The sequence below is a fragment of the Protopterus annectens genome, chromosome 15.part0 (genome assembly GCF_019279795.1).
Source record: "Protopterus annectens isolate FY-2018-M chromosome 15.part0, PAN1.0, whole genome shotgun sequence".
Taxonomy (NCBI): Eukaryota; Metazoa; Chordata; order Ceratodontiformes; family Protopteridae; genus Protopterus; species Protopterus annectens.
In genome coordinates, this window is record NC_056749.1 from 666,964,082 (window position 1) to 666,985,792 (window position 21,711).

A 21,711-nucleotide genomic window follows, 5' to 3' on the forward strand; every position below is an offset into this window, starting at 1 on the left:
TATATATAAAACGATACTATGGTTGCTCCTTACCTGTCCATATTTTTTCCAGGAACAAGCAAAGCACTTGATTTCCTGAAATGGCATGCAGTGTGGCATTACCTCTGTGCACTACTTTTTAAACTGGGCTAGTTAACAATGCAGTTTAAGGAATACCCTTTATTTGCATTATTTTTATTGCTTCTTCTTCTGGCTTTTTCCCGGTTAGGGATCGCCACAGTGGATCACCTGTCTGCTCATGATTGGCAGTGGAGTTTTACAGTGTCGAGTTGCCATCCCGATGCCCAATCTTCCACTGAAGGCACACACACGCACACACTCACACCTAGGGCCAATTTAGTGAGTGTCCAATCCACCTACAGCATGTCTTTGGGATGTGGGAGGAAACCGGAGCACCTGAAGGAAACCCACACAACCACAGGGAGGACATGCAGACTCTGCACAGAAGGCACCCCAGCTGAGGATCGAACCGGACAACCTCTTGCTGTGAGGTGGCAACGCTAACTGCTGCACCACCGTGGCCACCCTGCTATGCTAGTTTTATCTAAAGTTCATGCTTTGTCTCTCAAGATTGCAGATAGCATATTTTAAATACACGTTCCTGAATTTGAAGCCAGGTATCATGGACTACTTTCCTGCTTATTATGTAAACTATAGCAGGAAATCAACCGAATGGTGATTTATTGTAACTTGTATCTTTCACTGTGTGAAAGGGACGACTATGGTGGACATATTCCAGTTTTATAAGGTTTCTCTGACTGCTTGATCCTTCCTTGGGGTAAAACCTGTCATTGTTTGGATTCCAATTGTATCTTTTGGTTAACATGTGGCGCACACACACACACACACACACACACACACACACACACACACACACACACACACGCACATTTTCTATCTTAAGCCTTTCTTTTTCTCATAGGAATTGGTTATTTCACCTTGCCATACCTGCTGCATGCCAGAGCATCATTTGTCCATGCCTGTGAATGGAATCCCCATGCTGTGGAAGCACTTAAAAGAAATCTGGAGCTGAATGGTGTGTCTGATCACTGCTGGATCCATGAAGGCGACAACAGAAAGGTAAAGGACAAAGGATCCAAACAAGATACTGTAGTAATGTCTTCCGTCTCCAATATCGACAGATTGGCACTCATTCTTTTTCTTTTATTGACTTCCCCCAAAAATTAGCATTTACCTCCCACCTTTCCCTGCCTTGCTTTTTTCCTAGTATGCACTGGCTTCTTTAGCTTATTCCTTTCATTGGATGTTGCCTGTCCTTGTTGCGAATAGTTGTCTGTCTTGCTAGCAGTTCACCAAAGCTGCATACTGCAGTACCAGGTGTATTGTATTCCTATCAGGTACTGTTCATACATTTCATAGCATTAATGCCGTGTGTTCTGTATGTTTATTCTTTGTACATCTACCAATGCCCTGTGTTTTGCTCCTTTATTCTGTTTATTATTGGTGTTCTGCAGCTCCATCATATTACTAACAGTACTTTGTGCTCTACACCTTCTTTTTGTACAGTACAGACATTGTGTTATGCTCCATGCCTTTGTCCGGTCTGTTACTACCAATGCATTGCATTCTGCACCTTCTTTTATACAGTACAGGCAGTGCCTGATGTTCTGTACCTTCATCCTGTCTGTATATTCTGAATCTTCTTCCAGTTACTGCATATTCGTCCTGTGTATTAATAGCAATGCCTTGTATTCAGAACCTGCATCCTATACACAACTGCACATTTATCCAGTGTATTAGCAGTAATGCCATCTTTTCTGAACATTCATCCTATTACTGCACATTCATCCTCTCTGTTACTAGCAATGCTGTATGTTCCATGCCTTTATCCTGTGTACTACTAGCTTACTCATGTCCTTTGCATTTGAGTTACATTTGTGAAAGAGCCTTGGATCAGTGTCTCTTTACAATTTTCCAAGGTTTTTCAGCCAGCCATCTCTAATTTCTGAAGCCTTCTGTAGTGGTTAATTGTTGTGAAGTCCACTTAAGTTTGTATACTTCTGAATTTTCTTTCTTTACCCCCCACGTAAGGTGCACGTTACCTATTGGCACATTCTGTCACATTGTACTTCATACTGGGTATTGTGCACAGACCCAGTGATAGTCCTGTCCTGCTTTCTCTTACAGTTTTAATCCTGATTTCAATATTCACCATGAAAAATGCCTGTTTGATGACTTAAACTCTGAAAAGCACAGTGTTCTGCAATCACAAAGTCATGACCTTGAGGACTCGCCTTGGTGACATTGGTACTACTTTAATGGGGAGTGTGATAAAAAACATTGCAAGCAAAAAGGAAATGGAGAATCTGGTCACCTCTCTTAGCTTTCTCAGAAGGGCAAGCGAGACCGTTATAATTCAAAGTGGAAAAGAATGACAAAGTGAGGGGAGAAGTAACAGATAAGGACTAGGATTTTGGATACAAGTCATTGAGGAGAGTAGTAACAGCTCTTCTAAGAACTAAGTCAGTGTAGGAATGGAGAAAGGATATTTTATTTTGAGAACAGCAATGTCTTCAAACAGGGACATAGAAAATAGACAAGGGGTCTGGAATTTACTGGAGGAACTTAGCAAAGAAAAAGTTATTGGGATCAAATGACAAGGGAGTAAAAGATAATAGAGTGGGATGAGGTGAAGCTGGTGTTTGAGCTGTAGGGTTACAGTTTGTCTTCTCTATCATGAGAACATTTTATAAAAGTATTGTGTAGGGAATTTTCAAAATCTGCCAAATACATTCTCAAAAATATGTTCCCAAATACCTCACTGTTCCCCAGCAAATCTCCAACATTTACTGTGTAAGAATCTTCTGAAGTCTACTTGGGGTAAAAAAAAACACCTATGCAAACACTTCCATGCAAAAATCCTAAACATTCTGGACTTTACTGCACACTTGGGAGCCCTACATATTTCTTCCTACTGTTTCCTTGTAATCTGCCTTTCTGGGCCCTTGTTCCAGACTTTTCTAACCTCCTCTGATTCCTATAGTTACCATGTAATATTTTATTTGCTGTGCTAGTATATCTTCTGTTCTAGGCAAACTAAAATATCTACCATAGCTGATATTTCCCTTTACACTCCTGTCCCTTTCTCTTTTGCCCATACTCTGTTATTAACTGCAGTCATCCCTATCGGCACAATCTCCTTCCTCCATTTCCATGTTGGCTTAGTTCTTAGAATACTTTCTGCTACTTTATGAGTATAATATTCTGTGTGATTATTGTTATTCCCCGTAAAAGTCTGCATCCAAAATCCCAGTCTCCCTTGTTTCATGAGCTTCCTCCATTTCATCATCATCCCTTTCTCCATGTGCTATGTGTAAGAGCCTTAACTGTGTAGCTCTGAAATACCCCTTCAAATCTGGTAATCCCAATCCATCTTGTTTACTGGAAGAATCATCTTGTACCACTTGACTCTTGCCATCTTCCCCTCCCAGATAAAATCCTTCAGCTCTTTATTAATTGCTGTCCACAGCTTTTTCTTTTGTTGATAAAAATATGCTTGATCTGTGTACAAGACTAAAGGAACTAAAACATTTTAACTTCTTGTATTTTATTATCCAAATCCTAATAACAAAGCTTCCATTTTCACAGTTTTGTATTATCTTTTGTTTAGTCTCTTCCCACATATCCTTAGTTGCCACACAGGAATCATTTGTAATCCTTACTCCTAAATACTTCATTTTATCATGTCCCCATAAATATGGATATTGTTAATTCAGTTTGTGTGTGGATACATCATTTACTACTATTCCCTTTGTTTTAGCTTCATTAATTTTGTATCCCGAAAAGATTTGAAACTGTCTGAAAATGTTCCACAGCACTGTAATGTCCTTTTTCTGGTTTTATCAGGTATAAAATAATACCAGTGGTTGCAGTCTTGGTCTTTCTTCATTGATTCTTTGATAAAGCAAAGAATTAGAGGGAATTAGAGAAGGGCATACTGGAATCTTGCCTACTCCACAAGAGAAAATGAATCTACCATTAACTTTGAATTTCTCCGCTGAACTGAAAATAAAGAGGGCCATATTTGCCTGCAGAGTGAAAAAGTCAATCTCTGAGTTCCCAATTTTAAAGAAGACAAGATACCTGACCTTTCATCTCTACTAGTAGAGAACTGGAGTGATTATTCTGTAAAATCCACTGTAAGAACCACTTCTGTGAGCTGTAGAAGGGTGTTAAAGGTAAATCGCTAGTGTACAGCTCACTGCTACTACCAAAACTGCATCACTTTTTTGCACAAGATATATGAGCATGTGCCAATATTGCCTGTATGTACCACATCATGACATGGACATCTTACTGGAGCAGGGAGATCTCTGGTCTTAGATCCACTTCCACAGCTTTTAAGGCAAGAAACATAGGACACAGCTCCACCTGGTTTATATGAAGTCTCATGTCATGAGGGTCTCTTTCCCTAAACAAGGCAGGAACTAAGGTTAACTTTCATCTTGCTAGTGAAGCATCCATCATTAGGACTTCTTATGGACACTAAAGAAAGGGTTGTCTCATAGAGGCATACAAAAAGAAGACTTATAAAGGTATGGTGGCTTTCCAACTTCTGAAGCCTCACTGCGCCACTATGTCATCAGTTTTGAAAATGAAACAGTGAAGATTGTGGTTACCATAAGAACCAAAAGTTATAGAAACGTCCTAGCCTGGTCACACACACCAGCAGTCAAAACTATAGCACTCTAGAGACTTCTCTAGAGGCTTGGATTCAGACAGTAGAGAGTGTTCAACTCTATTCCAGTAAAAACAACCCTCTGAGATGGGTTTGTATAGACCCTCACTCCAGAGACAACACCCGGGAGTTCCTCAACAACACTATCAAAAAGCAACCAGTGAAGTTGAGGATCACATAAAAGACCATCAGCAAGGCATCGCTCAAAGACTGGCATCTTGAAGAAGGCTGTGGTATTATCCGGCCGAAACCGGTTTGTTTTTTTTGCTTTTTATGTACTAATTAAAGTACTTTTCAGTCACAGTTTGCTGGCTCCATGTTTTGTTTGACCAATATTTATTGAGTCAACATACAAAGGTTTTTAAATAAACATTCTGTATCTGCATGGTCTTAAACTTTTGTAACTTAATTTCAAACAACCGTAACTGCATAGTCAAAGAAGGAGCTGGATTGGAATTAGTAACAGCTGTTTCCGTTTCCAGATTTATAGAAAATTGATTATTTTTTCAGTCCAAAAACTGAAAGTTACCTGTAAAACCGGAGCCATTAGTTGCTTCCACTGAACTGCGTCGATTCAAGGTAGTCCTTGACTCACTTGTACCACAATTTTGATTCCCATGGTTAATATGCCCACAGCAGTGGAAAGGCTGACTCATTTGCTGTATCAGCTAGGTTAGTTCACCGATAGCAACAGGATTTTCCATCCTAGGCAGCAGTGGTCTTCAAAAACACAGAAAGACCAATACAAAACCAAACTAGACAAACTGAGAATGCCAAAACACGACAAAAGAAGTCCACTCACTGCTCTGGTCCAATATTTATTGATTCATAACAGTGATGTAGTAATTTAAGAAATTGTGACATGTCTTTTAATACTGTTGGAGCTCTTGAAATCAGTGGCTTCAGTTTATATTCGACAAAGGTAGAGGCAGGTCAGTTATCCACTTTCCACCAGAAATTACAGGATGCATGGGTGGATTTCGAGAGCCTTTGTGGGTTTTAGGTGGCCCCTTTATAAGGGGAAGCAATGGATGAGTCACAGCCAAATAGTCATACAATTCTTGTGTGATAGTACAAGTTATTAGCATGTCATACAGGATATCATTTACTTTATTCATAATCTTATTAAGTTCCCATTTGGAAACTTTTGCATAGGTTGTCTCATTATTCTAATGAGATGTGTCTATAATGACTATATTTCCTCCTTTATTAGCATGTCTCACCACAGTATGCTCATTACTTGAAATAATATGTAGTGCTTTTCACTCATATTATTATTACAGTGTGGACCATTGCAAAGTTTAGAGACTTCATTCTCACATAGTTTAATAAACATTTCAACAGCTGGATGAGGAGCGGAACTTAAGTACTAGATTTCTTCAAGATATTCACTTGTTCATCCTCCCTTTTACCAAACATGTTCTTGAGTAAGACATTCCTGCCAAAATTCTTGATATCTAGTACAAAACTCACTGAGTCTAGATGAAATAGCAGGTATAAAAGAAAGTCCTTTAAGTACAGAAAGTTGAACTTCATCAAAAGTATGCTTTGATATCTTAACCACTAAAGATCTGCTGCTTCTGTTTCAAGGGATCTCAGCTTGACATTTTCCTCCTCTTTCTGCCACTGCTGATCGAGCAGTTTATTCTGTTGGAGTGTTTCTGTCTCAATGCCACAGGTAACTCTAGAAAAAATGGAATATGTTCTGCTAAGTTTTTTGTTCTTACCCCTATACTGTAAACCGCTGTATTCAAACTGTTTTTATCACTGTTTTGGTCCGTTTGAATGTTCTCTTTATTATTGGAGCAAAGATTTAAATGTATGCTTTGAGAAGGGGCCTTCCCCACAGGAGATTTTTGGTTCACATCCAAACTTTGCTCTTTATCTCCAAAACCAATCAGTGTTGATTTTTGACTGCTGGTATTAGAGCTACATACAGAAACAATGCTAACTCTCTTTTCTACAGGCTCTTTTTCGGTTTAAGAAATCCTGTTGTAATCATCAGCACCAGAATGTTTTGGCCAATCAAAAATGTGTCCTTTTTTTAAAATCAACAAAATCTCTCGCAACTTTCTTGCTTTTTATTCCTTTGAGCTTGTTATCATATAAGGTTAGGGTATGCTGTAAATCCTTCAACTTGGCTATGAAGGTGTCAGAGAAAGTGATGTTTTCAAGCTCTTTATTTATTTATTTTTATTTATTGTATTTTACATTTGTTGACCGGGCTAGTCTGGCTGGATATATGTCCATTTTCAGCAGAGGCCCGAGGAGAAAAGCTCCACTAATATATAGCAGTAACTGGCATAAAACAACAAATTATACGAAGCTACAGAACTATTTACAAGTAGCATAGCAACAGTATGGAATCAATTTAACAGAAAAAAAAATACCACAAGGATCCCTAACCCTACAATCTGAGTGATGCAGGAATTTGGATGCAGAAATAAAAAAATAAACAAATACTAGAGTATATACAATATTTACAGTATTAACAAATATGATGAGCATTTTGTGCATAAGCAGATAGTTATAAGACCCAGAAATACAGAGTAAGAAGTAACAAACAAGGTTTAGATAGTAGATGAGATGACAGGTTGGAGTAATATATCAAGTATAGAGAGAAAGAGACAGATATAGGAATAGTATTGTCCAAGTAGATGCCAGGTGAGCTACAGATAAGGAGAAGTAGTATTGAGAGAGACAAGTAGAAGAGATGGGTGTATAACAGTAGGGAATTGAGAGAACTTTACTGGAAGAGAAGTATAATATATAGGGGTCAGTCGGGATTTGAGCAAGGGCAAAGCCAGTGAGTCTTGAAATGGTCCTTTAAATGTTTCTTGAAAAGTTGAGATGAGACTAAAGTAGTTAGTTCTGAGGGAAGTTTATTCCAGTATGAGCCAACAACATTTGTGAACAAGGAGTCACCAGATTTATTGTTAGATTTGAGAGTTTTTACTAGCAGTTTGTTAGCAGAGTGAAGGGAAGTAAGATTCTTGTAAGGGGCTACAAGGTTGTTCAGTATGGGTGTATTAGTGGGGTAGTAGAGAATTTTATGGGTGATAACTGATAATTGATGTAGAAGAATAAGATTTTGAAGTTCAAGCCAGCCAAGGTTTTTGAGATTAACACAATGATGGGTACGAAATGGGGAACCTGTGGCAAACCTAGCAATGCTATGGTAGGATGTGGCTAGATTATGAAGGTTAGATTTTGATAGGTTGATAAAAGATGGAGAGGCATACAATAATGTAGAGATGAGATGAGTTTGGGCTAGAGACACCCTGGTAGTTGCTGTAAGAAAGGGCTTAAGTCTGTAGAGGGCACCTATCTTTTTATTAACTGCTTTGATGGTTAGGTCAATGTGGGAATCAAAGTTTAGTTGATTATCTATTGTAAACCCTAGCAGTTTAGTGGAACAATCAGGTGTAATGATAGTGCCATTGTAAGAGACAATAGAAAAGGAGAAAGGGGCAGACTTAAGGGTTGGAGAAAAAAGTAATAATTTGTTTTTTTTGGATTGAGGAGGAGACAGATTTGTTGAAACCAGTTTTCTACTGCTGTAAAGACTTTTTGGGTGGAAGAATGGAGTTCAGCTGGAGATGCAGCAGTACAGATGAGTGTTGAATCATCTGCATACTGAATGCATGTGGATGTTGGGAGGGAAATATACAGGTTATTTATAAATATGGAGAAGAGAAGGGGACCTAAGATGGATCCTTGAGGGACTCCGATTGTGACAGGGAGCAGAGAGGATAGATGGTTGCCCCAAAGGACTGATTGTTTTCTATCTTTCAAACAGGAGTTAAACCAGCGCAATGCCAAAGAGTCAAGAGAAAGAGATTTCAAAGTGTCCAGCAGAAGGTGGTGGTTGACCATATCAAAGGCTTTAGAGAGGTCGAGAAGTAAAGCAGAGGAGAATAGGTTGTTATTGCGATTTTTGTTGATGGAGTCTGTAAAAGAGAGAAGAGCAGTGGAAGTGCTATGGAAAGGTCTAAAACCATGTTGGGTGTCTGCCAGTAGATTATTATGTAGAAGGTGTTGTAAAAGTTGATGGTGTATGCAACGTTCCATAATTTTAGATAGCGGTGATAGTAAGGCTATAGGGCGGAAATTAGAAAGTTCATTAGTGTTTCCACCTTTATGCAGTGGAATGATATGGGAAACTTTCCAGAGGGAAGGAATAGTAGATTCGGTTATAGTTCTGTTAATTAGGATGGAGACTGGGTAAGCTAGTACTGCTGCTGCTAGCTGAAGATATTCAGCTGGTAGTTAGTCGGCTGAAGGAGTACATGGTTTAAGTTTTGAGAGTAGCTTATGAATATAGGTTGTAGAGACTGTACTAAATTTTAGAGAGAGGGTGTTGTTATGAGGAGTGATATGTGGAAGGGAAGTGGGGGGAACCATAGTGTTTGCTAGAGATGCGACTGTATCAGAAAAGAAATTGTTGAATGTATTGGCTATTATGTTGGAAGGGGTCTGAGCTAAGTTACCTGGAGTGGGTGTTTTGGAATTCCCAGGATGGAGCAGTTTATTGATTCCAGACCAAAATTTTTGGGGGTTATGATTTTGATTTTGTTGATATTGGAGGTAGAAATTCTTTTTATCGAGAAGGGTAAGTTTTTTTGTAGTGTTTCTAAGGTACCTGAAGTTTTGATGGTCAGTTGGGTTTTTTGTAGTTCTCCATTTTGTCCATAGTTTGTTTCTTAGTAGCATTGTGCGCTTGGTTTCTTTAGAAAGCCAAGGTGCCGCTTTGGATCTGGTTCTAATTAATCGAGAAGGGGCGTGACGGTCAAGAATTTGGAGGAATGTGTTGTTGAAATGGGTAACTGCCTGATCAAGTGGAAGATGTTTTAGGGCTGACCAGTTACATCCTTTGAGTTCATCAAGGAAGTTTTGAAGGATGAATTTTTTTTTGTTCCATATAGTACGATAGTTAGCTTGTTTGTGGTTACTGTTTTTATGTTTAGTGATATAGATAAGAAGATGGTCACTGATATTGTCTGAGAGTATACCAGTTTTATATGAGAGGGGATTATTCTTGACCAATATCCAGTCCAAGATGGTCTGTTTATTGGTAGATTTGTGTATCCTAGTTGGGGAGTTTATGGTTTGTTGAAAAGTAAAGAGGTTGAGGTGTTGGGTAGGATTGGGGGATATGCAGGAGTTCCAATCAATGTTGAAGTCCCCTAAGACTATGGTTTCCTGAGGAAAGGTAGATGAGAGCCAGCTAAGAATGTTTTCAAGTGTATATACATTATTGCCATGAGGGATGTAACAACATATTATGTATATGGCTTTGCTTTTATTTACTTGGAATTTGCTACAGAGTATTTCAGCATTGGCAGGGGAAGGAGGCAGGGAGTTAACTGAGGCTATCTGCAGTTCTGATTTATAAAGTAATGCAACTCCTCCACCCTTTTTGTTTAGACGATCCTGCCTTAAAATGCTATATCCTGGAGGAGTAATTTCATTGTTCTTGGTACTTGGTTTAAGCCAGGTTTCAGTAAGACAGAGGATATCAAATGAGTAGAGGTCAATTAATGCATGGAGCTGTGTGATTTTATTGTTAATACTACAAATATTTAGGTGTGCTATTGAGAGGGAGTTGGAAGAGAAAGATGACCTTAAGTTGTTAGTAGATTGGTCTGAGAGGGTATGGGGAAAGGAATTGTCAGGACCAGGGTTGGGGTGAATGTCCCCGTGTATTAGCAAGAGTGTTTGTGGGAGTGGATATCTTTTTGAGGTTTTAGAGGGTATTAGGTAAAGCTTTCTAGTAGTGTGATACCTGTTATGGAGTACTCTGTGATAGTGAGGGGGAAGGTAAGGGCAGGATGACAGGAGGTTAATACAGGTTTGTTCAGCTAAAGGAGTGACAGTGTTTGTGTGTTTGGCTATACTAGGAGATCTGCTAAGGATATGGTTTTCATAGGAAGTAAGGGTGTAGTATATAAGAAGGATATTGAAGAGTAGTAATAAGTAGAGTAGCTTAAAAGCCAAGGTCATATTGGGTTTGGTAATTTGGCAAGGTTGATAATTAGTAGTACTAGGATGGTGGGAAGTGAGGTGTGGTCCTGAGATGGGAGTGGAGTGCTAGAATGTGTGAATGAGGTAGGAAATTTGATAGGAGGTGTATAGGTTGGGGGTGTGGCTTGGCAAGCATAAGGATAGGGCCACTGGGGGTGGGTGAGAATTGGGGGTAGGGTAGGGGAGCAGAGTGAGCCCGCAGGGCGAACGGAGCGGGATAGAGCAAGTAGTGAAGGAGACAATCAGTGAGCAGTGCAGCCCAGTTAGGGAAGGTGAGCAGGTGAGTAGCTTCAAGGGGAGTAGGTAAGTTTAAGACAAGGTTGGGAAGGTGAAAAATAGATAATTTACTAGTCTAAGGGTAGAGGAGGTAGGAGTGCCGGTTAGGGGCAGACAGAGCTAGGGGAATTAGCTGGGCAACTGGACACGGGAGGAGAAAAAACTAGTAAGAGTGGAAGGAGGTTAGGGGTCAAGGCCTGTTAGACTGCCACCTAGTGTTCAGAGGAGGTATTGCAACAGGTGATTAAGGGCAGAAGAAAACAGGTTAGAAAGGAATACGTTAGGTGGGATGGGAGAGAAAGTATTAGAATTTACTGGTCATGGAGAGGAGTCTGGCTGCTAGCGTTCCTGACCCAGAGGCCAAAATTTAGTACAAATTATCAAGCAGAGCTAAGAGTGGCTATCAACAGTGTCAAGATATAAACGTACTTTGTAAAATGCTGCTCAAGCAGTATTAAAGTCTTGGGACAGCACAAAAGTAGATCCAAATAGGCAGGGCTTGATGATGATGATGGTATTCTTAATGGCCAGGTATGTTCCTTAGTTCAGAGTAGTAGATAGATAGCTAGGAGGGTAATAAGGTAGGGAGAGGGTGTTAATATGATGAGGCAAAATTAAGTAGCTCTAGTAACTAATTAGAATAGAAATTCCAACAGTATAGGAAACAATAAACTACAAAACTATTAATGCATCATTAGAATAGTAGTAATATACATCTGTGAACATTAGTCATCTGTACTAAAAAGCTAGGTTAGGGCTTTTAGTCAGTAATGCAATCCCTATCATAGAACTGTAGACACAGGTACAGACATGGGATATAATAAACTATGAAGTTTAACAGTGGAAATCAGTGTAAAGGAGTTAGCAATGGCTAATGTATCGCAAAAGTTATAACAGCAAATTCATCAATGTAGACATCAACAGGCTACAAATATCATAAAAAAAAGCACAATCCTTAATAGCACTTGTATGAGGTAAATGCCTAGGGCTAGGGAGGCTCATAAAAGCGCGAACAGCAACTTGGTATAATGATAGTAAGTCCAACAGAGGATATGCAAGATACTGCTTAGTAGGAGCTAGGGTTATTAAGTATCTCCCAAGCACTAATTACGACTGCTTACATTCCATAGTTGGGTGAGAAAGTATATGGTTTCTGCTAAGGATGTAGCGAAGGACACCTTTCAATGATATGTTAGGAAATCCATAAAATTAAAGTACTCGTTGAGCCGTGCTAGCAATACAGAGTTAGGGGTAGGCGCACCATAGAGAGTTTATAGTAAGGTAGCGCTCAGTGTATAGGCGGGGAGCAGAGCTTCACAATTCAACAACTGTACAGCCACAGTCCACGTGGAAGGTGGTACGAATGAAGTAGTCGCTAACGCTTATCAAAGCCTCAAAGCCCCAGACCTGAAATTAACTTAAATGTTGCCTACACTGGTTATACTAAAATCACATACCTGATAGGACTACAAACAATACAGGTGATCGCTAGCGTTTCTAAAAACACATTGCCGCTAGTGTTTATAAAACCTTATAACAGAACATTAAATCAAACCTAAATTGTTTAGCGTTTCTAAAAACACATTGTCGCTAGTGTTTATAAAACCTTATAACAGAACATTAAATCAACTTAAATTGTTTCTACACAGGTTGTATCACATACACGTTCCTTGAAAGGGAACGAGCAGAAGAAATCAGTCGCTAGTGTTTAAAAAACAATTGGACAAGGACAGCAAATAGACCTTGAGGTGTCTTCTAAATAAGGTGTATTGAAAACACAAAGCGAGTCATTTCTAATATATAACCTGCATCTTTCAGTAATGACACAGCAATAAGCACCATTTCCTACAATACCATTTTAGAGTATACCTTTAACAACGCTAAACACAGTTAGCCGATTCCGCCATTGCAATATCCTTAACTTAGTTGTGGCAGGAGAATTTAACAAAAGTAATGCAATGAAACAGTGATAACATCGAACGGCAGTGAATACAAAGGCTAAGACAACACAGACTATAAAATATACTTACAATTCAGATAGTGGGTCTGGGTCAAGGGCACACAGCAGCCGAGTAGAAAATAGGCAGTAAAGGGAGAGCGCCAAAGAGGTCTTCCCCTTATATGCCCTAGGGCAGGATATGAGGTGGGGGGGCGGAGACAGGGAATAGCGGGGGGGGGGAGATAAGGGCTGGGCAAGGACACCTATGGAGAGTAATCCGGGAAGGGGAGGATGTAGGTGGGTAGCTTGGGAAATCAGTGAAGCTAGAGGAACATAAGCATAAGGTGCAAGCGGTGTCAAATAGAGATAACAGAGACGAAAGGCGGGAGTACAGCTAGATATGAAAAGATATGAGATGTACAGTGGAGGAGATTAGGAGGATAGGGAAGTGGTAGGTGTATTGAGGTGAAGGTCCAGAAGTAATTAACAGTGGAAGTAGAAGTAGGAGAGCAAGTAGTGAAGGAGACAATCAGTGAGCAGTGCAGCCCAGTTAGGGAAGGTGAGCAGGTGAGTAGCTTCAAGGGGAGTAGGTAAGTTTAGGACAAGGTTGGGAAGGTGAAAAATAGATTAATTACTAGTCTAAGGGTAGAGGAGGTAGGAGTGCCGGTTAGGGGCAGACAATTAGAACTAGGGGAATTAGCTGGGCAACCAGACACGGGAGGAGAAAAAACTAGTAAGAGTGGAAGGAGGGTAGGGGTCAAGGCCTGTTAGACTGCCTAGTGTTCAGAGGGGGTATTGCAACAGGTGATTAAGGGCAGAAGAAAACAGGTTAGAAAGGAATACGTTAGGTGGAATGGGAGAGAAAGTATTAGAATTTACTGGTCATGGAGAGGAGTCTGGCTGCTAGCGTTCCTGACCCAGAAGCCAAAATTTAGTACAAATTATCAAGCAGAGCTAAGAGTGGCTATCATCAGTGTCAAGATATAAACGTACTTTGTAAAATGCTGCTCAAGCAGTATTAAAGTCTTGGGACAGCACAAAAGTAGATCCAAATAGGCAGGGCTTGATGATGATGGTATTCTTAATGGCCAGGTAGGTTCCTTAGTTCAGAGTAGTAGATAGATAGTTTGTAAAATGCTGCTCAAGCAGTATTAAAGTCTTGGGACAGCACAAAAGTAGATCCAAATAGGCAGGGTTTGATGATGATGATGGTATTCTTAATGGCCAGGTAGGTTCCTTAGTTCAGAGTAGTAGATAGATAGTTTGTAAAATGCTGCTCAAGCAGTATTAAAGTCTTGGGACAGCACAAAAGTAGATCCAAATAGGCAGGGCTTGATGATGATGGTATTCTTAATGGCCAGGTAGGTTCCTTAGTTCAGAGTAGTAGATAGATAGTTTGTAAAATGCTGCTCAAGCAGTATTAAAGTCTTGGGACAGCACAAAAGTAGATCCAAATAGGCAGGGCTTGATGATGATGATGGTATTCTTAATGGCCAGGTAGGTTCCTTAGTTCAGAGTAGTAGATAGATAGTTTGTAAAATGCTGCTCAAGCAGTATTAAAGTCTTGGGATAGCACAAAAGTAGATCCAAATAGGCAGGGCTTGATGATGATGATGGTATTCTTAATGGCCAGGTAGGTTCCTTAGTTCAGAGTAGTAGATAGATAGTTTGTAAAATGCTGCTCAAGCAGTATTAAAGTCTTGGGACAGCACAAAAGTAGATCCAAATAGGCAGGGCTTGATGATGATGATGGTATTCTTAATGGCCAGGTAGGTTCCTTAGTTCAGAGTAATAGATAGATAGTTTGTAAAATGCTGCTCAAGCAGTATTAAAGTCTTGGGACAGCACAACATTAGATCCAAATAGGCAGGGCTTGATGATGATGATGGTATTCTTAATGGCCAGGTAGGTTCCTTTGTTCAGAGTAGTAGATAGATAGTTTGTAAAATGCTGCTCAAGCAGTATTAAAGTCTTGGGACAGCCCAAAAGTAGATCCAAATAGGCAGGGCTTGATGATGATGATGGTATTCTTAATGGCCAGGTAGGTTCCTTAGTTCAGAGTAATAGATAGATAGAATTCAGATAGTGGGTCTGGGTCAAGGGCACACAGCAGCCGAGTAGAAAATAGGCAGTAATATATTTAAAGCTTGTTTCAAGATTTATAGCCTTCCACTTACCCAGAAGTTCTGGGTAAAAATTACCATAAGTCAGCATGCATTATACTCTAACTCTTAATTCTTTTTTTTAACATTTTTTAAACTTGGTGATTTTTAATTTGTCTACCTTGACTATAAATTAAGCTTCATACGTTCCTCATTTTCAACACTGCTGTTGATATCTTGAATTATTTATTTGCCTTTCATTTTGCTTATTTTGGGGGAGGAAGTGCATTTTGTCTCTTATTGTCTGTTCTACTTATATGTGTCCTCTGAATTTGTTATCTAGCTAGCTTGCTAAAGTAGTGTATTTTTACACTATAACAAGCTCTTTTTTGTGTTACATCAAGAGGACAGAAGAGTTTCCATCTAGTGAGAATGGGTGGTAGCCTGGTATCTGTAGATTGGAGAAACACACTAGAGATTCTTGCATGTAGTTGTATTGGCCGGAGTGCTTATAAATCAGCTTACCTTGTTTTTAGTGCCTATAAAAATTCTGCACATTTGAGTGGCTCTTGGCTCATTTCTACAAAGCAAAGTACTTTTATTGAATATTCATACTTTTATAAGCTGTTCAAAGTACACTGCTGTATCTTGAATAATTTATTGGCTTTCCTTAAGTTTGTTTGTGGTAGCATTTCACTCTGGACACTCTTACTGTGCTTTTACATTAGGAGAAGTGGGATTATTCATAATAGTGGAAGTCGGTGTTGAGCAGCATTTATGCATTTAGTTAGAACTGGTTAGGTGTACCTTACCTTATTAGCACCCAGGACTATCGCTGCTCATTAAGCATCTGGTTTGGGTACTGGGCAGCACTGATTAAGTTAGCTGCAGATTACACCAAGTAAGCACCCTGCTGTCGTCTGGTTGCAAACACCCTCCACTCCTACACTCCTATCCCTTGCAAGTACACATTAGGGCCTCCAACCATGGATGGGCACCTGCTATCTCTGCATCCAGCCTGGTGGATGTGGGCATCCCGAGGCAATGTAGCAATTGCCTTATGTACAGTGACATCCACTTAATTCTCAAACAGAAAAATACAGTACATGAGAGATTTAGTTACACATTGACCCTGGAGGCTAGACTCTCACATACAGACACAAAAAGTAACAAACAAGTCGTCAGTGACTCGCACGCATCACTCACCGCACCCACAAAGGATCACACACATAGACCCAAATATGCAGAAGTGCTCGCATATAACTTAATAAAACCTCAAAGGCTCCTCAGGTGCAGTCTTCAGAAACTCTGCATGCACACAAACGAGACAGTTCCCATCACAACACATAAAGCCACATCTCATTGTGTCCCAACTACCAAGCACATAATGCAAAAAATTCCACAATCCAATATTCTGGTCATAGGAGTATCCATTGTGAGACACACAGATGTCCCTCTTGCCAGGCTGGATAAGGAAAAGGTTACAGTTACTTGTCTGTCAGGGGCCATTATTCACCAGATCACATAAGCACTCGTGTCAGTATGACTTGGTCTTAGTCCATATGGGAGTGAATGACCTGAGACATACCTCCTTGGACTAGATGGTAGATCTCTCAGAATATGTGTCAAGGGCAGGTATGAGCATAGCATTGGGCAGCATTCCAAAGATTATGTCACAATACCAACAGAAAATGATCAGCTTTAACAATTGGCTTAGCTACTTGTGCCATTCCAAAGAGGTGCGCTACTTTTCAGCCTGGGAGGATATGGTTGACAGGCCACACTGCTTTCCCAGGGGATGGTCTTCACCTGTCACCTCTATGGTTTTGCATATTGGCCAAAACACTATCCACCCCTATAATGCCTTTTTTAGGTATTGCCAAACAGACAAACCTTCCAACATAACAAAAGCTACTCAGGACAAGGTAAAGGTGTTGCTGCTCAATGCTAGGAGTCTAAACTCCCTAGAAGCTCCCATAATCCTGGAGAATGCGGACATCAGTGCAGTTACTGAAACATGGCTCAAAGCCATGGAAAGCACTCCTGCAGTGCATGGCTGTAATGCCTTTTATACATTCTAACCACCAACTGAACATGAAAGAACAAAAGGCAGAGGTATTTCTATCTACATAAAGAATAAGCATGCCTAAAAGCTGGTCAAACAGTATGACATGCATGAGTTACGTCATGCCCAACCATGGGAAAAAATCCATTGTCATATTCTTGCTATGTACAGGTCACCCACCAAGAAACCCATACGTCATACCTGAAGGTACTACAATCACTCACCATCCAGCCCAGTACCATACTCGTGGGTGATTTGTAACTATTCCTCCTTAACTAGGAGGCATACATGACCACTAACATGCAGACCTAAAGATTTCTTGACTTTGTAAATTCAAATGCCCTGTAGCAACTGGTCTGCACTCCCACTGGGGGATCAAATGTCCTAGATCTGGTACTCACATACATGAGAGGACGCTTTATCCCCCTCGCTGGTAAAATCAGATCACAAAGCAGTCTCCCTTGAAACAGAGGTAAAATTATACCTTACACCTAAACCCCAAAAACTTTAAAAACTTCTCTAAGGTAAATTACCCCCATTAAGATACAGCATAGCTGGTTTCTAAACTTTCTCAAATCCAGAAAGCACAAAAACCTATGCAGAGGCATACATAAAAGCCTTGTACAACCAAATGACAGTACCACACCAAAATAAACCTAGGTCAAACTGCAAAAACAAGCCACTCTGGAGGACCGTTGTTATTAAGAAGTTGTACAACAAAAGAAAGAAAATCCCTATCAAGAAGTCAGAGAGAATGTGCACGATAGGGCAGCAAGTCCCTCATTAGTCTAAACAAGCAAATCCAGGGAACTAGTCAAGTGTTTGAAAGCAGAGTTTGAGGTACAAAATAGCCTCCAAAGCTAAGGATAACCATAAGACATTTTTCAGTTATGTCCGCAGTCTTAAGGGCAACACCCAACAGTGTATGGAATTTAGTTGTACATGGAATCACCTATACTCAAACGGAGGATATATCAAATGTGCTGGCTGACAAAATTCAGCTCAGATTTCACCTCCCCATCACCCCCAGTTCTCCCCCCCCAAAAATACCCTCCACCACCCCACTGCCAGTTATCATCAAAGAACAGATTGCCACTGTGCTCTCTAAAGCTTAAAAAAAAGGCTTCAGTAGGGCCTGATGATATACCAGGTTGCCTCTTAAACAGCTTAAATCAGGACTTATTAGGATCTCTGTTTAACCACAGCCTCCAGACTGACTTTGTCCCACTAGAGTGGAGGACAACAACAGTCATCCCTCTTGCATAAAGGGGTCCATTTACTAACAGGGAAATTACAGACCCATAAGTTTGACCAGCCTTATATGTAAGGCTATGGAAACAATAATCATGGACCTGATAAATAATGACATAGGAAACCTCCAAACACTGAGCCTGACCCAGTTCAGCTTTAGCAAGTAATGCCAACTGAATCTGGTGGATTTCTTTAAGAAAGTCAATAAGACCATGGATGAAGGTAAAATAGTACATTCCACCTGCTTTTACCTGGCCAAGGCATTTGCCACAGTTTCCCACTCAGGTATTATATAAATAAACTCACAAAATTAGGCATAAATCCTACATCATCAGATGGATAGCCAATTTGCTTATGGGACAGGACATGGTTAAAGTGGGTGAATTCGTATCCATCAAGAAGCCAGTTACTTGTGATATGCCACAGGGCTCAGTGCTGGGACCACTCCTGTTTGGAATATACTTCTCTGAAGTCAAGACTAATGTGGAAGGTCTCTGGATGACAAAGTTTGCTGATGACTGCAAGCTGGGAGTAACAACCTGAATTCCACAGTGATGTAGATATCATTCAAGAGGGTCTAGATTTGACGAATGATGGGTGCCGGAACCATGCCCTAAAACTAAATGCAAAAAATGCATTATCATACCTTTGGGAAGTCAAATACCCCTGCAAATTGCAACATCAGTAGCACACTCCTAAGACTGGATTCAGAGGTAAGAGATCTAGGTATACAGATAGATAGTAGACTGAGCTTTGACCACCATGTACCCACAGTGGTGAGAAAGTCCTTCTATGTGGTGCAACTTATAAGTAATGAGATGGCATCCAGATCCAAGGAAATTATAGTTCTGCTCTACTCAGTCGTCATTAGACCAATAATCGAGTACTGTGTGCCCTTTGACATGTACTTGACTGGGCACTTAAAGTAGGTGGAGCAGCCTCAGAGGTTCCTCACAAAGAAAATGCAGGAGTGTAAACGACATGTTATGTGGATAGACTAAAAGCCCTATCCCTTTACTTTGTCTCCTACCCATTATTAAAGGGTGCTGTATGCTTGACATACATGGCACTCACAAATCCACCCATGATGGATATGCATCTTCAAGTCAACAGCAAGAGGGTCACCTGATTTAAGGATATGAACTTAGTCAGCGACTCAAACAAAACATCCTGGAAAGACAGATGTGTCTCAGAGATTGCCCCTTCTTTGGAACAGGCTTCCTATTCATGCTAAGTTAGAGCCTTTCTCTGGCCCTCTTCAAACAGTTTGATTCAGTGGATGAGAATCATAAATTCACACCTGAGGGTAGTGTCAGTGCCACTTTATGGACAGGGACAATCTGTAACATACTCAAGGTATAGGCACAAACTCCATGCAATCCTCTTACCTCTAGGGCCATATATTGGGTAAAATTGGGTTATATTGGCTAGGCTTGTAAGGGCCTTTGTGCCATTAGTCAGTTAATCTTGTATAAACCTAAGAAACCTGTAAGAAGACTCCTTATCACTGTGTGGTCACTGAGAAACATATCATTTTAGGTTGTCAGGTCCCTTGCAGCAAAGGAAATTAGCTTTTTAAAGATGAATTTCCATTTGTTTGGAATGGCTGCTGATTCCCCATATCAGAGCCTGACTTTTTCATTAGATCCATTGTTCTGTTCAAGTCTACCACTCCAGAGTTTCATAGGTAACTAAAACAGCATGGAGGCCATTTTGTTGTGTGTGTGCTTGATTAGTCCATCATCTGGAAAAAATAATTTCATATGCAACATCATTTGGTTGACTTGCAAATGATCCTGACTTATCTCACTTGTTTGACTTGATCTTGCTCAGGTTGCATCTTTTATGTACTTAGTTTTGTTGTGGTTAGAGCTATGGTCCAGTACCAGGTTGCTACACAATTCCTTAAAGGGAATCCTGTATTTTCACTCATCTTTGAAAATACAATCTCCTCCTTGAGACTTTAACTTTATTGTCAGCATGCTTGCTCATGCTATTTGAACTGATAAGTTCAGTTGGTCTTGGAAGACACTTTTCTTTGTATGCATTACTTTTACGCTAAGGAACCCAGAGCACAGAGCATCAGGCCTTTATTTATTGGCAGTACTAGTTGGTCTTTCTCAGTTATTGAACCAGCCCACATTAATTCAGGAAAATGGTATTAAAACTGTCTTTATGTCAGTCTGATCACGTCCTTGTTTTCTTTTTTAGGGCAGACTATGGGGAAAGCAAAGTCCTCTGTTCAGCAGTTTATACATTAAGACCATGAAATCCTGTTGGACCATTTGTGGACCTTTGTAGGGCCACCAGTACTGTCTTGAAATTGTTTAGTTCCTACCTACCTTTTGCAGTGTACTTAGCAGATTGTATATGATATAAACATTTCATAGCCTCAGTCTGTTGTGTCCAGCATCCCACAGAGTTTAATCCTGCTCTGTATTGTACTCCATTTATATACTCCCATTGTAGAACTTGATAAGAGAAGTTTTCAGTATCATTGTAACATTAATAGTTGGCTGTAACTCTCCTTCCCTGAGGACATGATGTCTACTGCAGATAATATTGGTCAAGTTATCATGTTTTCATCTAAGGAACACTGCCTGCATTAAATACCTTCTACATGGTCAAAAAACTTTTAGTTCTTCCTACTCTAGTCTCTGCCCATCTTGATTACTTTAACTCTGTATACTTAAGGCTTCCTAATAGAACTTGACTGATTAGAGATAATACTGAACTCTGTAGCCTGGTTATGCACAGGTACTTCTAGCTGCCTACATATTACTCTGATTCTGTGCAGCCATGTCAGTCTTGTATTATCTTTCATAACATTTTAGCGTTTACTATATTTAACCCTCCATGGGTTGGGCATCCCCAGATGTACGAGCTCATAGTCTCTTACAATAGTAATGGAACTTTGTTTTTCTCAGTTGTAGGGTTGCTGGCAGCACTGACAGTATGTCAGTAGACATCACATGCTTGAATCTGATATTGTTAATCCTCGTTCATTCCTTATGCATGGGTATCGGTTCTGACCTCGGAACCGAGCCGGCCATTTTCCAAGCTCGAGTCAGCTTCAAACTCTCGAGCTAAACTCTTACCCACAATCCCCCTCTCCCTGTTACCCCATATTTCGTTTGCCGCGTTGCCATTCGGTCATGTCAAGCTGCTTCTCTTGAGCTAAGTACAATTGTTTGTTGTTTAATCATTTATTTTACATTTCTGTCAGAAAAGTTTCTATTTCATTGTCTCTTACCTTATCGCATCTAGCGATCATCCTTTCTTCAGGTTTTTCTTCTCTTTTCTCTATTTTCTTATCACGAGGTAAATTCCCCTTACCATCGTTGGTAATTCTTCC

At 40.1% G+C, this 21,711-nt stretch overlaps 1 protein-coding gene across 1 annotated transcript in view; it reads left to right on the top strand.

Moving 5' to 3' along the window:
* The window catches only part of TRMT12 (tRNA methyltransferase 12 homolog), a 452,768-nt gene that overhangs the window by 400,978 nt on the left and 30,079 nt on the right, over positions 1 to 21,711 (top strand). Inside the window, exon 6 of the mRNA XM_044057512.1 lies at positions 923 to 1,080. Coding sequence (XP_043913447.1) covers positions 923 to 1,080 — 158 coding nt within the window. The remainder of the gene's footprint in view (positions 1 to 922; positions 1,081 to 21,711) is intronic.